The sequence below is a fragment of the Equus caballus genome, chromosome X (genome assembly GCF_041296265.1).
Source record: "Equus caballus isolate H_3958 breed thoroughbred chromosome X, TB-T2T, whole genome shotgun sequence".
Classification (NCBI taxonomy): Eukaryota; Metazoa; Chordata; class Mammalia; order Perissodactyla; family Equidae; genus Equus; species Equus caballus.
This window is the reverse complement of record NC_091715.1, coordinates 106,886,653-106,903,676: the sequence shown is the minus strand read 5'-3', so window position 1 is coordinate 106,903,676 and position 17,024 is coordinate 106,886,653. Positions and strand designations below refer to the sequence as shown.

At 43.1% G+C, this 17,024-nt stretch overlaps 1 protein-coding gene across 9 annotated transcripts in view; it reads left to right on the top strand.

Annotated features, from left to right (window-relative positions):
* Positions 1 to 17,024, top strand: part of COL4A6 (collagen type IV alpha 6 chain) — a 256,618-nt gene that overhangs the window by 199,496 nt on the left and 40,098 nt on the right. For all 9 annotated transcript variants that reach the window (XM_070256859.1, XM_023633922.2, XM_023633924.2 and 6 more), the window contains 8 exons: positions 519 to 635; positions 3,012 to 3,080; positions 4,756 to 4,791; positions 7,931 to 7,993; positions 8,835 to 8,870; positions 9,050 to 9,091; positions 10,107 to 10,199; positions 11,527 to 11,580. In XM_070256859.1, coding sequence (XP_070112960.1) covers positions 519 to 635; positions 3,012 to 3,080; positions 4,756 to 4,791; positions 7,931 to 7,993; positions 8,835 to 8,870; positions 9,050 to 9,091; positions 10,107 to 10,199; positions 11,527 to 11,580 — 510 coding nt within the window. The remainder of the gene's footprint in view (positions 1 to 518; positions 636 to 3,011; positions 3,081 to 4,755; positions 4,792 to 7,930; positions 7,994 to 8,834; positions 8,871 to 9,049; positions 9,092 to 10,106; positions 10,200 to 11,526; positions 11,581 to 17,024) is intronic.

Below are 17,024 nucleotides of genomic sequence, written 5' to 3'. Positions count from 1 at the left end.
TTTTTGACCAAGCAGCTTTCAGGAGAGGTGATGCTGTGGAAACCGTTTCTGCTCTGTTGACCAAAATCCAGCATCATTGCCTATGCAGAGCTTCCAATACGGAAAGCCATGCCAGGCTGCCAGGTTCCAGTCTGTTCTGAGGAATCCCAAGGCCTGGCATGATTTCCCTGTTGGTAGCAGTTCAGCTGCCAGACAGCTAGGCCTCATCTTAGTACCTCTTTGTACTCAGGGAAGGTGAAGTTGCAGTACCTTGTGTATCCCATCTCTTCATGCTTGATTTCCTTTGGTTTCAGTTTGGATCATATTAAAGCATTGATCTTTTTGGGAGGAAACATTGAGCTGTCATCTGCCACATACACCTGAGTATATAGGAAAGCTATGAGAGCATAGGTGATGGAGCTAAAGGAGTGGACAAGGAGCCAGAGTTTGACAGCATACTTGGCTTCTCTCACTGTGGAGCTTGTGGAGTAACTGAGAGTCCTGTGGCTGACTTGATACCTGCTTTTCTCTTTAAACAGGGCCACCCCGGACAGCCAGGGCCCAGAGGCCCACCTGGCCTGGATGGCTGTAATGGAACTCAAGGAGCTGTTGGATTTCCAGGCCCTGATGGCTACCCTGGGCTTCTCGGACCACCGGTACACTGCCAGATCTTTGTACATTATTTCAAATGGCTTTGCTTGTTCTCAGATGTGCACTTTTTCTGCTTTTCTGGGGATCTCATTAAGCATCTGTGGGGCAACCACTGCAGCCCCTTGTCCAGTGCAGAAGTCTGTGCTGGCAGCACCACAACATTAAAAGTCTAAAGAAGAATACCAGTTGCAGAGGGGTGTACACATGCTACGCTACTTAGGGTTTATTTTTTTTCATGATGCTTTCAGAGTTGGCAAGATTGTTAAAAGACTGTAGTAAATTTCAGGGCAAAGTACATGCTTGGGCTCTTTGACATGTTCCCACATCAGACGATATTGGCAAATATAGTACTTGGAAGGCTTATGTGGGATCATGGAAGCACTAACAATGACTCAGAGGACTTGGCAAGCTTGATCTATACCAGTGATTCTTAACTAGCAGTGATTTTGTCCCCCTCCCCCAGGGGATATTTGACAGTTATTATTGACATTCTTGGTCATCACAACTGGGGGTATACTACTGGCACAGGACAGCACGCCCCCCCCAACATCAAGGAACCATCTGTTCCAAACTGTCGCAAAGTGAGAAATAGCTGAGAAATCCTACTATACACTGACATAGTTTGTCCCCTTGCCCACGCTCTCCACATCATAACCCTTGGTTCTGGGATTGATAAGGCATTTATTTGATCCCGGTGTCACCACTTTTATTTAATTTAATTCATCCAGATAGGGCTCAAATATTTGGATATAAAGGATCTCTAATAGATACCATGCCATTGCAAGGCTGCTTTTACAAGTGGCTGGAAAGAGAAAAATAACACATTTCAAGCCCATTCTCAGCCTCACTTGAAATAATCTAAACTAATAAGGATACTGATATGATATATTTAGCTAGAAATCACACTATCTATTAGACAGATTCTATAGCTACATGAATTTATTGGCATTTTACTAGAAGAGCAGCACCAGTGCCTTCAGTGACCACATTGTGGGTTTAGGGATATGTGTGAAAGAGTGAGACAGACAAAGCACAAGCTCCAGATTTGCATAAAGGACCTTGACATCTAAGGACCAAACCAATATGTAGCATGGGGGGGGGGGGAGAAAGATCTATTACCAACATAGTATGAGCTATATGAGTCACAAAGGGCTCCAAACACTGCCATGGCAACAGGGGAGGAGAATAAATCACATCTATGTTAAGAGAATGGAAATCTAGAGAAGTAACCATATGCTTCCCCCAAGAGAGAGAAAAGAAATCTTGAGGTTATAAACATCTCCTGACAGGCAAAGGACAAGGGTAAAACCTAATCCTCTCCCTAAACTTCCCCTTAAGCCTAAATAGGAACTTGGGCGTGTATTTTACTAAACTGAACCTTACTAACCCTGCTGAATCCTGAGTGGATATTCTTTGAAGCTTCTTTGATGAAAGTAGTGGCCACAAGAATAAGGGGAAACAGGAAGTGTTAGGAAAGAAAATAGTTTGTACTTCTGGGACCACACTGTTCTTTTATTACACCTGTGATCCTTGAGCTCAGGGAATACATCATTCAATTAACGCTTCCATCCCTAGAGCTTAGCCCTACCCCCGATACTCATCCTGACTTCCCTTTAGGTGTAGGGAGGTTGATTTTCCCAAGGAGAACAACATATAGCAGACATTAGCCAGCATCTGCCCCTGAGACAGTAAAAAGTCTGGTTGATAGACGGGTTGGGCATACTTTGAATTGTTCTCCCTGTTAACAGTGAGACACACCAGCCTCTTGGACAGGTGTTGAAGCTGAAGCTGAAGTTGTATGGTAGAAACACAAGACAGAGATGGCTTTGTAGATATCTCTTAGTCCAGGGGTCAGCAAACTGGCCCATGTGACCTTTGACCTGTGGCTTCTTGTTGTGTTTTCAAAAGATTGTGGAGAAAAAGAGAAGAAGAATATGGGACAGAGCCCAGATATGGCCCACAAAGCCTAAATTATTTACTATCTGGCTCTTTAGAGAAAAAGTTCACTGACCTCTGTCCTAGACAAAGGCCACATCAGTGACTTATACCTATGAGAGGTGGAACAGGTGAGCTATAGGCTTATGAATGACATGTGTATTATATGTGGATGTTCAAATCAGTGCCCTGAATAGATTCAAGTCTCCAACTTTCTAATCCCTTTCCAGACTTCTAATTTGGGGGTTGGGGAAGCAGGCATACAGCTTTGAGACATAGCACCTGTTTGGGGGGTGAACTTTACCCCTTAGCACAGCCAATTCTGCCATAGAATAAGCCACATACTTTCAGGCTCTTGATGCTCTATCTTCTATCTGATTAGATTATACTATTAATAAAACTGTGTATGTGTGCATTTCTTCACAAGTTTTTCTTGTTTTACTTAGGGCCTTCCTGGTCAGAAGGGCTCTAAAGGTGAACCTGTCTTTGCCCAAGGTAGTTTCAAAGGAATGAAGGTAAGAGCCTCTAAGGCAGACAACTGAGTTCCCCAGGATTGGGCGCCGCCTCCAATAAAAACATTTCCAGAACTAGCATCTGTGTCTCTATTTAAGGAGCAGAGCAAGCTGGATTTAAAAAGGATCTGGAACTTTTTGTGGTAGAAACATTGACAGAAATGTTTGCAACCATACTGTCAAAGAGATTTGCTTTGTAGGATCTAGACCAAAACTAGGAGACAGATCAGCAAACAAACAGTTTGCATGGGTATCAGTTTCTTTGAGAAGCCAAGACATTTCCTGGAGGCAGAAACTGTTTGTCTGCTCTAGAATCCTTGATGTCTGTATACCTTGGCTTGAAACTGTGTATGTTTCTGCCCATCTCAGCATGGCCACCAGGCCAGAATCCCAGCCCCACCCTTTTCTGTACCTGCACACCAGCCCATCACCCTAGCTGGGGCCCTGGCTGTCTGCAAAAGTTGCCTATCAACTTGGCAGCTTGCTGGAAACTTTCATCTCTTCCCAGAATTGACAAGAACCTTCTGTATTCTTGTGACTGTACTCTCGGTGTATGCTGCCTGGTATCCTGTGGGCCCCCAGTAAACGCTGGTGCCAAATGATTGACCCTATTCCCTTGCAAAGTGGAAAGCGAACCCATCGTTTCTCTGGTAGCAGATGGGAATCTATGTGCTCAACTTCGGAGGGGAAAATGCACCTGAGCTCACTCAGCTGAGGCTGGCTCCTTTCTGTCTTCCATCCATGCACAGAGCCAGGAACATTGGAAATCACTTTGGAAGGCAGTGATGGGGGTGGGTGGCTGAGAACTGGAGAAAGTACAGGGTTTGGGCTCTTGGCTATAGATGCCTTAGCAGAAGATAGAATGTTAGACTCGGAAAGGACTTCATGCTTGTCGGATTCACGTTGCTCATTTTACAGATAGAAAAACTGAGGTACACTGAGGCTATGTGACTTGCTCAGAGTCACACAGCCAGTTTACTGAAGAGCTAAAACCCAGGCAGTGCTCTTTCCATGCTGCAGAGAGCTGATTTTTGACCGTAAGCCAAGTGGGGTAAGACAAGCAGATGTCAAAATATGGCCATTGTCATAGCTAACATTGATTAAATGGTTTTGCCAAAAATCAAAGAGACCCTGGACCCAGTGGAACACAGCAATTTCCACAAGATGGTTATATTACAGATTCATACAGTGACTTAAGATGCTGCAAAGTAATTAAAACGTAATCAGAGACTGTATGCTCTGTTGGTTCTCCCTTGAACTGTCTGATTTGCATTGTATACATATGGGCACAGATTCTCTGGGGATGAAGGCACACGGGGAAGGTAGCTTTGCTTTTCCTCCAAAAGGAACAGAAAAATCACCAGCTCACAGAAGCGGTTTCTAGTTGATAGCTTCCTAGCAAAGGTGAAAATTAATTAATCCAACTAAAATATGAAATCCTGTTTAACCAAGACTATAATATGTGTCTCCTAGAGTCCAGATTTGTCTTAGGAAAAGAAAAAGTAAATGGTTCAATATCTTCAATTCATGCATTATTTAAAACACAATACCTTGACAGAGGAGGCCCAAGCTTGAGCAATGCGTTTCTGTGCCCAGGAATCTTAGGTCAGTTATCTATGAAATACCACAGGCTTAATTTATTAATCTCTTCCGTGTCCGGTCTTTGTCTGTTTCTCAGGGGGATCCTGGACTGCCCGGACTGGATGGAGTCACTGTAAGTTATTTATGTGTTGAGCTCTCAATGTTTAGTCAACAGTTACTGGTGGTCCTTTTTCATTCTTCTCTATGGTGTTTGAAGGTCTTTTTAGAACTTCTCAAGGAAAATCCATAGAGTTGAGGTAGAGTAGGTCATGCTATTGACATTTTCCAGGTGAGAAAGGACTGAGACCATGGACTGTCCACCTCAAGTTACACAGCAGGCAGGCTTTCAGGCCTTTAGGCCAGGGGCCTACATACTCTCTGGGATGTGTTAGGAAAGAATGTTGCCTTTCATTCAGCAGGCATTTACTAAGTGTTTTCTGTGTGTTCAGAGTGCTGTGGGTAAAACAAAAGAAGCAGAACACTCTGCTTTAAAAGGCATTCCATATAGAAGTTCCTTTTAGAGACTCTTAATAATATTGAGTCCATGAAAGGCCATGAGTTTTATTAATAAAAGCTTTCTTTTTCCTTCAGTTTCCACATTGTCATCACTTGCCTTTGAAGTGGCTTAAGAAAAGCGCTTTTTTTCCTCCTTTTTTCCTGTATTGAGGTTCCTTTCTTCTTTCATTCCAGAACAGATATTGAGCGCCTACTATCAGCAAAGTGCTACAAGTGACCCCTGAGACAATGCAGACATAGTCTCTGCCCCCAACCCCCCAGAATGTGAAACACTAGTAGGAATGTGGCATAGGAATTCCACAACAGCTTCAAGGAAGAGATGCTGTCCGCCTAAGGATATATCATCAGAGACTTTATATCTAAGATAGAGAAGGTGGCCTCTGAGAAGTGTGGGTGATATTTAGGCTGGCTGGCAGTGGGAGGAGGCTTTCCAAACAGAGAGAGTAGTGTGAAAAATTGTAGACAATAAACAGGATGTATGCAAGCACACATGCAAACAGCGATGAATAGGGACCAAGGGCGTACAGGTCCTCTAGAGCTAAACAACACTGGCTTAGATGGTGTGTTAACTAAATTTGTGGGATGACATCCATTGTATTTGCTGCATAGCGTCTCTTAGAGATTCATTTCCCTGCCCACAAAGGTACAGTGTTCGTCTACACAGGCATGATAAATAAACCAGTCAGATTTGGGGAAGGGCAGTTGGTGGCTGATTAAGTGATTTGTGATCAGTAAGGAGACCACAGGTTATTAGTTACAGTCAAAGCAATGTTCTACTATCATACACTCCTGAGGAAGCTTTGAACCCCTACTTTCTCTTCCTCCTGTCTAAGGCTCTGCTTCACTTAGCCTCTCCATGCCCTACCTAAGCACATATCACCTTATTACTGCTCCCCCAGTTTAATCGGGCCGTACTTATCTCCATGCCATCTTTCTCTTCAGATTTCATCATCTTGCTTTTAGTACTGTTGTTATTATTCAGTTCAAAATATTTCCTAGTTTCTCTTCTTATTCCATATTTGTGTACACTGCGAAATGATCACCACAATAAGTCTAGTTACTGCTAGTTTCCCTTCTGATTTTTTCTTTGACTGACGGAGATGTGTGTTGTTTAATTACCAAATATTTGGCAACTTTCCAGATATCTTTCTATTATTTGATTTCATTGCAGTTAGAGTGCACATTCTGTATGATTTCAATCTTTTTAAATTTGTTGAATTTTGTTTTATGGCCCAGCATATGGAACTATCTTGGTGAATGTTCCATATGCACTTGAAGAGCATATGTATTCATTCGGCTGGTTTGGTGTATAGTAATCTAAAAAATAAAAAATATCTGTTAGGTCAAGGTAGTTGATAATGTTGTTTGGATCGTCTATGTTCTTAGTGATGTTTTTGGTCTAATTTTTCTATTAATTACAGAGGGAGGGATGTTAAAATCTCCAACTATAATTGTAGATTTGTTTATTTCTCCTTACAGTTCTGTCAGGTTTTTCTTCATGTGTTTTGAAGCTCTGCTTTTAGGTGCATAGACATCTAAGACTATTCTGTCTTCATTTTTTGTTTTTCTGTTTTTTTTGAGGAAGATTAACCCTGACCTAACATCTGCCGCCAATCTTCCTCTTTTTGCTGAGGAAGAGTGGCCCTAAGCTAACATCCATGCCAATCTTCCTCTATTTTACATGTGGGTTGCCTGCCACAGCATGGCTTGCCAAGCGGTGCGTAGGTCTGCACCCAGGATCTGAACGGGCGAACCCAGGGCTGCCGAAGCAGAACGTGCAAACTTAACTGCTGTGCCACCGGGCCAGCCTCTGTTATGTCTTCTTGATGAATTCACCTATTTTATCATTATGAAATGCCCCCTCTTTATCTCCGGTAATATTCTTTGTCTTGAAGTCTACTTTCTCTGATATTAATGTAACTGTTTTGCTTTCTTTTTTCAATTTGTGTTTTTTACATCACTTTAATATGAAAATTTTCAAATATAGAGCAAAGTTGGACGAATATTGCAGTGAACACCTATACCATTAATATTTTACTATACATACTGCCTCCCACTTCTATTCATCTATCCTTCTCTATCCATCCATCAATCCATCTTATTTTTGATGCATTTCAAAGTAAATTGCAGACAACAGTATTCTTACCCCTAAATACTACAGCATGCCTATCATTAGCTGGACTTCAAAATTTGTTTACAATTTTTATGTAAACTTTACATACAATAAAATACAAAAATCTTAAATGTCCATTTGCTGAGTTTTGACAAATGCTTACTCCTGTGTAACCCTAACCCCTCTTAAGGTATAGAATATTCCCATCGCCTCATGAAGTTCCCTTCTGCCTTTCCTGGTCAATGCCTGCCCCCACCCCACCCCACCCCAAAGGCAACCACTGTTCTTATTTTGTTTTCGTCATAGATTTTTCCTGTCCCAGCACTTCATATAAAGAGAATAATACAATAGGTAGCCTTTGGGTCTAGCTTCTATCACTTGGCACAATGCTTTTGAGATTCACCCAGATTGTTTCATATATGGTAGTTTGTTACTTTTTATTGTTATTTATTCCACTCTATGGATGTATCCCAGTTTATTTATCAATCCTTGTATCAATGGACACTTGGGCCATTTCTAATTTTTTACTATCATGAATCAAACTGCTATGAACATTCTCATGCAATTCTTGGGGACATATATTTTCATTTTTATTGAGATACTTCTTGCTTTTTTTCATCTTGGTAAAAACTTGCCTCTCCAGGGGCCACAAGGAGCACCCGGATCTCCAGGAGCTGTAGGACCCATAGGACCACCAGGAGCACAAGTAAGACCAACTTAAATCTACCATGTGATCACAGTGTTCTCATGAATGCTTTCCTCACCAGACCATGGGTTAAATGTAAGCCTATGTAAAGGTAGGCCCTCCTAGTGGGGAAAGGCAACTTCCATTCTTGGAGGATTAAAGTGAAGCATGCTCTTGTAAGGAGCTATTTGTTGTCTTTATTTATCAGAGTCTTTCTGACCATCCACTCTGTGCTTCCAAAGCCTCCTAGTCTAGCTCAACCTAAAGTATAGCCCAGGATGGCAGATACCTGGCACATCTATTGCCACCTTCCATTCTCCTCACCCATGACAGGCACTGCTAGTTAATCATACCACCACCAATGTCACTGACACTAAACACAGAAAAAGTTCCAAAATCCTTCTTAACACTGCACCTTGGACAGCTCTCCCTACCTACCTATCTTTCTGATACCAAACCTAGCTGCCATCACTGGCCTAGAAGAACAGAGCCAGTCATCTGTGTGGTTCTGGGCGAGTCCTGTCCTCAGATTGTTCTCTCTCCAGTGCATGAAATTCCACTACTGATTGCTTTGGTTTAGCTTCACAAAAGATCATCATTTTTAAATTTCTGGCCTATTATAAGGAATGACTCATGAAGTTTTCACTACATTAGCATGAACGTGCTTGGTAGCATGGTTGTCAGGTCAGTGGGGAGATTTCAAAGGAGATAAAAAAAAAAGGCATCATAGGAAAGGGAGCTAGAATCTGCTACACCAAAGCCAAGGGGGTGGGGAACTTATCTCCAATGACTCTCAACATACCCAAGTTTTTTTTGGCTGAAACTAACAAGTGCTAACCCTTTCCTTTCATTTTTAATATAGGGTCCTCCAGGCCCCCCCGGTTTCCCTGGTCCTGATGTAAGTATACTTTATCTTTGGGGTATTTGGCCTCCTACCACTAAGTACTCTAGTTTTCCCAGAGATATTCTGGTTTGGTTAAACACACTTTCTGGTAAAAAGACTGCATTCTAATTTAAGTTCCTGAAGCTTGTTTAGTAATTGATTTTTTTTTTCCTCCCTGCACCCCTGTGCCCCAGGGGAATATGGGGTTAGGTTTCCAAGGAGAGAAAGGAGCCAAGGTAAATAGATTTTGGAAAATACAATCTGCATTCCATATGCTCCAAGAAACATCTCTGGCTATACACATGTGCCTGCTTGTGTAAGGGGATTTGGATCTATGCCTTGGGAAATGAGCTTTTCCCACCCCACGCAGATCCTCTGGTGGGATCCCTTGAGGGCTGTATGTGCACATAGGTTATTGTGGTCTTTTTCCTTCAAAATATTGTAGATTTCCTGCTTCCTACCTGTGAAGTGTGTATGTCTTACAAACATACTGTCTTGAAATATATTCCCTCTTCCTTCCTCCTGGGTATTTTCCTAGTGTTTTATATATTGTGTCATCTTCTCTTTCCTTTCTCTGCTTCTCTTCTTCCCTCCATCCTTCCTCTTCCTCCTCCTTCTCTTCTTCCCTCCTCTTTCTCCTCCTCCTCCTCTGTCTTTCGTCCTTAACCTCTCTTTCACCATTTTCTTCTATTTCCTTTCCCTCATTCTCCTATTTCCCTCTGTACAAACTGTGTAGTGATTTGAGAGCCCTTGAGGGAGATTGGAAGCTTGCCCTCCCCAGTCTTTATGCCTGCCTCTTGTAGACTGTACTGCCTTTGAAGAGGAAATCCAGCTTCCAATGTTCCAACATGGACTTCACTAGCTCTGCTTGTGCTTTTGGCAAGGATTGGACCAATTAGAGTCTGGTCACTGTTGCCGAGGGGTGGCTATTCACCTTGCTCAAACTCCTTTTTTACTCTCTTCTGAACACCCTTTCATGCATGACCATGGCAACCATGAACCTGCAGTTTCCTTTTATCCATCTTGCTTCCTCCCTCTGCAGTGCTGGTACAAACTGCATTTGGTCAGACTTATAATTCTTCTCACCCCTTGGCACTGATAGTTTTGTTTCCTCATTGATGCAAGGGTGAGGGTGAAGAGGCCAAAGTAATGGACAGTTTATTTGTGAATTACACCCAGAGGGCAAACCTACTCTCTGGAGAAATGGCCTGTGTGGTTTCTGCTTTGCTAACATTCCCTTTGATCTTACAGGGGGATGTTGGCCTCCCTGGCCCTGCAGGACCCCCACCATCTACTGGAGAACTGGAATTTATGGGGTTTCCCAAAGGGAAGAAAGGATCCAAGGTAGTGAACATTTAAAAACAGGAAAAATTAATAAGCCCTTCCCTATTAAGGCTAGACTCAACTCTAATAACCAGACTATACTGGAGATAGAGGGTTCTGGGTAATGGATTTTTTTGTTTGTAAGGGTAACGCATCTTTGTTTTGTCCATTATGACAAGCTTTCTTAAAAGTCTGTTTTTTGGTGAGTGGATATGAGTGTGCCTGGGTTTCTGAGTATTCATTTAAGTGGTTTTTTCTGTGATTTAGCTTTGCAGATTGAATTATCAAGATGCTGATTAACTTAAAACAAACATTAAATGGTTAGGTTTTTTCCTCCTAACTCCCAACTCTCTCAATACTTATGATGTCCCCAAAGCACTGCAACAGAACACCAGGGGTATAAATGGTTGCTTTTGAGTTATTTGTTTAAAGAAGTTATTTGCCCTCAAAACTTGTCCCTGCAAATAGGATATACTGTCACCAAGTGACAGTAGATGCCCTAATTCACCTGATATGAACTACCAGAGCTGAGGCTGTAGACCTGTTCAACAGAGATATTTTATAATCTGTATTTTGCTGGGAGTCAGTGTACACATGGTTGTATTTGAATGGCTGTATGCTGTTAAGGTGTGCAGATATCTTTCAGTAACCTGAATTCCCTTCCTTCCTGGGGTTCCCTTAAGTTTTATGATTTTGTGCCTGTGGTCAAGGGACCCAGACAGGGAAAGGTGTTTAGTCCCATTTCTTCAATTTTATTTTTGTGGAAGCAACAACTCCAGGCCTTCTCCAGGTTTACAGAAACTAATCATTGATTTTGGAACAGTTTGGGAGCATATGAAAGATTACCTTCCTCCCTGACCATTCCCAAATCTTAGGGAGCCCTTCTATGGCACATGTAGGTAAATTAGCATATCAGGGAAAGACAGATTAGAGTGTTATATGTCCCTATGCAAATTGTAATTGTTACTGTTTTCCCAAAACCATTGATTTCTTTGCAGCCTATAATTTGCTACAGGAAATCGCACTAAACAGCTTCTTCCACTAGAAAGAAAACAGATGATAATCCTTTCTGTCTCCCAATTAGCCTGAGCTTTTGAGATTCTGTTTTAGACATTTTCTTCCCCTGCCATGAGCCTTCGTCCTTCCCACACCACAAAGGTCTCCCTAAAGTAAGACATCCTAGTGCAGTTACTAGTTGGGGAGCCTGGGGAATCTGCACCACCCTCTTTTGCCCCAATCCTGATACCCCTTGGTTCCCCACTCCCCAGTCCAAGTAGCTCAAGGGAGCCATCTCCTTTATGTTCACTGCTTCCTCCTGCTACCCACTGAGTCTTGGTTGATTTTCCAGGGTGAACCAGGGCTTCAAGGTTTCCCAGGAAAAGCCGGCCTTCCAGGTCTCCCGGTAAGTCTCCCTGTTTGGTCAACATGTATTCAAGGATCTGATTGGACAAAAGCCACAGCAATAGAAGGCTAATAGGAAGACTCCTTCCTATGGTCATTGTAGGGAATTCCACCATCTTCATTTTTAGAAGGGATTTAAGGAAATTTTCTTGTTTCTCATATCCATAGGGACATTAGCATGGTTCTCCATGTGACTATATAACTTAGAGGTTATTAGCTCAAGCTCTAGAATTAAAACAGACCTAGGCTTGACTTCTGGTTTCACCAGTTTCTAGCTATTGAACTTGCACAAGTTTCTTAACTTTTCTGGGCTTCAGTTTCCTAACTTACGAAAAGGAGATAATAATGTAATAACAGGGTGGTTATAAAAATTAAATGAGACAATGTGCATGAAAAGGGCTTAGTACAGGCTGGCACTTATCAATTGTTCAGTAAATGGTAGTTAATCTTAGTAATCCTGTCTTCACGTTGCTATCTGCCCATGTAGCTTAGATTCTTTCACTCAACAAATACCTTTTGAGGGCCCCCATGTGTCAGGCATTCTGCTGGACTCTGAGGCTACAACAGTAAATAACAGTCAACTAAGTAAAAGTCCCTGTCCTTGAGGAGAGCATATTCCAATGGGGGAGTGAGGGAGGAGACAGACAACAAACAAGTAAACAAATGAATCAAAAAAAGTTCATATAGTGGTAAGTGACACATAGAAGATAGAAAAGGGTAAAGTGATAGAGTGTGAATAGGGAATGGGGTGGGCTACTTTGGACAGAGTGGTCAAGAAGGGCCTCTCTGAGGGAGTGCATATTATGAGGGAGCGCGTCATGTGAAGATGAAGATTGAGAAGAGTGTTTCTGGCTGAGGGAACCACAAGTGCCAAGACCCCGAGTTTGGCAAAAGCCCAGTGCTTTTGAAGAACAGCAAGAAGGTGAGTGGGTGGAGCAGAGTGAGCAAGGCCAAGAACCAAGCAGAGACACAGGAGCCAGATCGTGGAGACCTTTGTAGGTAAAAAGTGGCTTTTATGTTAAATGTAATGGGAAGCCATTGGAAGGCTCTGACTTGTGTTTTTAAGACGATGACTTTGGTGGTAATGGGGGTGGAGAGTGGAGGATGGAGGGAGGGGGTAACAGCAAGTAGAGGCGACTGCAAGAGTCCAGGCGAGAGATGGTGGTGGCCTGGACTAGGGTGATAGCAATGGAAATGGAAAGAAGGGCATGGATTTGAAATGTAAAAAGTTTAAACTTTTTATTAGGAAACATTTCAAACACATATGAAGTGGAGAGAATGGCATAATGATCCCCCGTGTACCTATCACCCAGCTTCAATAATTAGCAGCTCACGGCCAATCTGAAGCAAATAACAGACATATTGTTTCATCATAAATACCTCAGTATTTCTGAGATAAGGGCTTTCTAAAAACAGTGATAATATCATCATCACTAATTATCAGAATTACTTAACATCAGTTAACAAGTCAGAATTCAGATTTATGATTGTCTCATAAATATATTGTTCTGTAATTGCCTTGTTTGAATCAGAATCCCACAAAGCCCACACATTACATTTGGTTACTATGTGTCTTGAATCGCAGGGGGCGGTTTGAAGGAGGAGCTGACAAGATTTTCATGGACTGGATGTAGGGGTCAGGAGGGAAACGGATGGATCAAAGATGGCCAGGCCTGCCCCGGCTTGCTGGCAAAGTGTGGAGAGATGACTCCAGTGCTTCCCTGCAGTTGTTGGAAACACTTTGGGTCTCTCCTGGTGGCCAGAAAACAGAGCCAGTAGCGCCAGCGGCACAGGTTGCTTTCATGATGATTCGTATTGCTTCGTACAAACACAGGGGCACAGAGAATCATCTGTTCAATGACCTTGATTTTAATCAGCTCAGTATCTAATGAATCAGAAAGGAAGAGAACCCTGATGTTGGAGACAGGACACCTGGACTTCAAACCCATCTCTAGCTCTGGGATTTTTTCAAGTCTCTGAACCTCTCTGTATATCTGTAATATGTCAATGGTCATAGCTGCTGTTTTGAGGCCCAACTTACAACGTACATGAAGTTTCTTTACAAAGTATAAAGCTGTGCTGTCCAATACCAGAACCACTAGCCACATATGGCCTCTGTGCCCTTGAAATGTGGCTAGTCTGAAATGAGGTGTGCTGTAAGTGAAAAATATGCACTGGCTTTCCAAAACTCGGTACGAGAAAAATAATCTAAAATGTCTCATTAAAAATTTTTACGTCAATGTTGAAATGACAATATTTATGATATATTTGGTTAAATAAAGTGTTGTTAAAATTAATCTTACTTATTTGTTTTACTTTTTAATGTGGCTACTGGGAAAATTAAAATAACGTAATAGCTCACGTATTTCTATTGGACAGCACAGATATAAAGTACATTGCAAGTGGGTTGGGGAATAAGGTTTACACCTTTCTTTGTGAGCATTTCACATAGATTCTAGTCACCTTGCATCATCTCCGTGAGTAAAGCAAGGTGGGTTAAGCTTATCTCCCTGTACTGATGAGGAAACCACGGCCTGAACAGATGGAGAGATTTGTCCAGAGTCACATAGCAAGCTATTAGCAGGGCTGAAACTGAAACTCAGCTTTCTTGAATTCTAGCCAATTCAGGCCTTTTTCCCCATACCATACTGCCCCCTGCAGTCTAGTTCGTTCTTGTCATGGTGATGATGGATTTTATCATCTCCTTTGGTGTTACCGGGTTCACTGGCTCATGCTCCTTCCCTCCTGTTCCCTTCCCTGTTCTGCCTCAGAGGATTTCCCCCGCTGCACTTTCACCCTGTTCCCTTTTGTCCTGTGAAAGAAAGAGATTGACTGACAACAAGGCACCGTGATAAGTTGCAATACCATTTCAAACTCAGCATTTCTAGTGTTTCACAGTGTGGGCTGAAAAATAGAAACCCCAGTTGATTGAAAAGACATCCAAACTGGAAAATGCCTCCCTTTATATAGCACAGCATATTTTCAGAGGGTGAGAACCAAGAAACCAGAGATCTCTGCCCACTTTGGCATAGATTTGATGTGTGACCCTGGCCAAATCATGTAGCTCCTAATATCTATCTGCTTAATGAGAACATTCATAGGTACCTTATGTGCCTTCTGACAGAAAAGTTGTGAGAAGAAAGGTGGTAACGTGTTTGAGATACTCTCGGCTTCTCAGAGGAAACATACTTCTCAAACTCAAAGCACTCGCAACGCCTTTCAATTATCCACACTCAGTGAGAAACAAGGCAGCAGCAGAGGATGGAAATCTGTAGGGAATCCAAAATGTTCCCTTTAACTATTTGTTCCCTTTCCCTCTGAGCCCAAATCTTTGCAGGAGCTGCTAAGTGGCCAACCTGACAGATTTATGCCTCACCTTCTTTCTCTTGCACTCTCTGCAGTGACCAAAGATCCCTGATTTTCTTACTCCGCTCCAGCTTCACACATTTCACCCCACTGTCCCCAGCAGCACATGCACGCACACTTGTAGGCCTCAGCTACTCCCATGGAGATTGTCAGAGAGAATCATATACTTGGATGCCCCTCATCCAAAGGACAAGCAAACAGAGAGTAAGGCAAAATGAAAGAGATAAGGGGAGAGAGAAGAGAAGAAACGCAAATCTTGAGGTACCTATTGAGTGGATCTGAGGCAACTACCAAGCAAGTGGGGTTCTTCAATTGAAGACCAGGCTTTCCAGGCACTTCGGGTAGGTCCTTTGGAGGAGGAGCCCCAGCTTGACAGACTTAAACTAGGCCCTGGGCCCTGGAACCCTGAGGGGCAATAGTCGCAACGTGGCATGGTCAGAGTTTAGGAGACTCAACTTTCCTCACCTCTCCAGTTTCAAATCTCAAGTGACCCTTGCAGTGCCAAGCAGAAGAGATTCCTGCAGTTTAGCTTCCAAAATCTTACCACAAGTCACTCCCACCCCCTCCCCTGTGGCCTCACTCCCCCTTTTCATGCTCCAGCCTCCCCCTGCCTTTCCCAGTTAGAGATGCCACCCTTGTTGTCCAGGTGGGTTTAGCCCGTCTCCATTGCCTTCACTGGGGCCATGAGGAGCCTGCTTTGGGTTGGGGGAGAAGTTCGAGCAGAGGGTGACCGTGCTGGCAGCCTGCCTCTCAGTGAGCATGCCTCTGAGGCCCCGTGGGCAGAGTGTCTTTTACTGGGCAGTGCGGCCTGACGTGCCCTGGTCCCAGCCTGGTGTTTGCAGCTTGCCTTTTTCTCGTATCACCCTCCTCACCCTGTCTCAGTGACTACATCATCCCCCCTCACACCTGGCCACGTGACTGAAGTTGAGTTTTTGCAGAGCCACTAATATCGTTGAACCAAAAATACCAGGAGACCAGGGCCCCAGAGAGCAGACCTGTAAATAGCCAAGCTGGTGCTCCAGTGAGGCTTTCCCAGCCATGGCTGAGAAGGGGTGTGGGAGCGGTGGGTGCAGGACAACTCTTGATGAGGACTGGTCCCAGGACATCTTGCTAGAACAGCTTGTTCAGCAGCGCCCTGTACAGCGCCTCCCTGCGCTGGGAGACAAGCTGAGCCTACAGCCCAATATCTTGCCAAGTCATTTACATTTTATTGGCTTTAACCCACACATAAAAATTACTGTCTTTAATTTTTTTCCCTTTTATGCATTTATTTTTGTTCACAATGTAATGCAAGTGCTCAGACCCTCTCGCTGAGAAAGCAAGAGTCCAGAGCTTCCTCCTGCTTTCTGAAGAAAAAGAACAAGGTCCCCTTGTCTTTACAGCTATGGGCAAAATAGGTGGGAAGCATGAGATGGTTCCTGGACACTCTTTCCTTCACCCTTTGCAACAGTTTTGTTCTCTGGGTCATTATTCCATTTAATTCAACAAGTATGTATTAGACTACATTGTATATGTTCAGCCTGCAGTATTGTGCCTTGGAGGAGACTGAAGTGAGTACAATGTACACCTTCTGCTTACAGACTTTCGTATATAATCCATCGTAGCATATTAAGATGTGGGGCAGCATGAGCTGCCTTAGCTTCCATGGTCAGACCAGGAAAGGCTGCATGAAGTGTTTGACTTCAGAGGCCAACAGACACATTCCACCAGGTGGCAGCATGCCTTGGTTTCCAATTTGAGATGTAGAACTAAGATTTCAAATAAGTTTGCATTCAGTTTGATCCACAGGCCTTTCAAATAGAAATCCTATTCAGCATAAAGTTTGAGCTATTTGACACACAACTATAGATGTAGAAAAGAGAAAAGGCAAGTAGGAACCAAAGCCTGCTTTGAATTGGACCCTTCACAGACACACACTTTCCTCTCAATAAAAAGACAAAACAAACAACCCACATTAAAAAAAAAAACCTTGGGCCTAGAAGGCTAAGGGCTATTCATCCAGCTTTCAGTACCCATGGGAATGCTCTGAGTATGTAAGAGGAAGAAAAACTACAAATAGGATTGGAGCAGTGCCCTCGC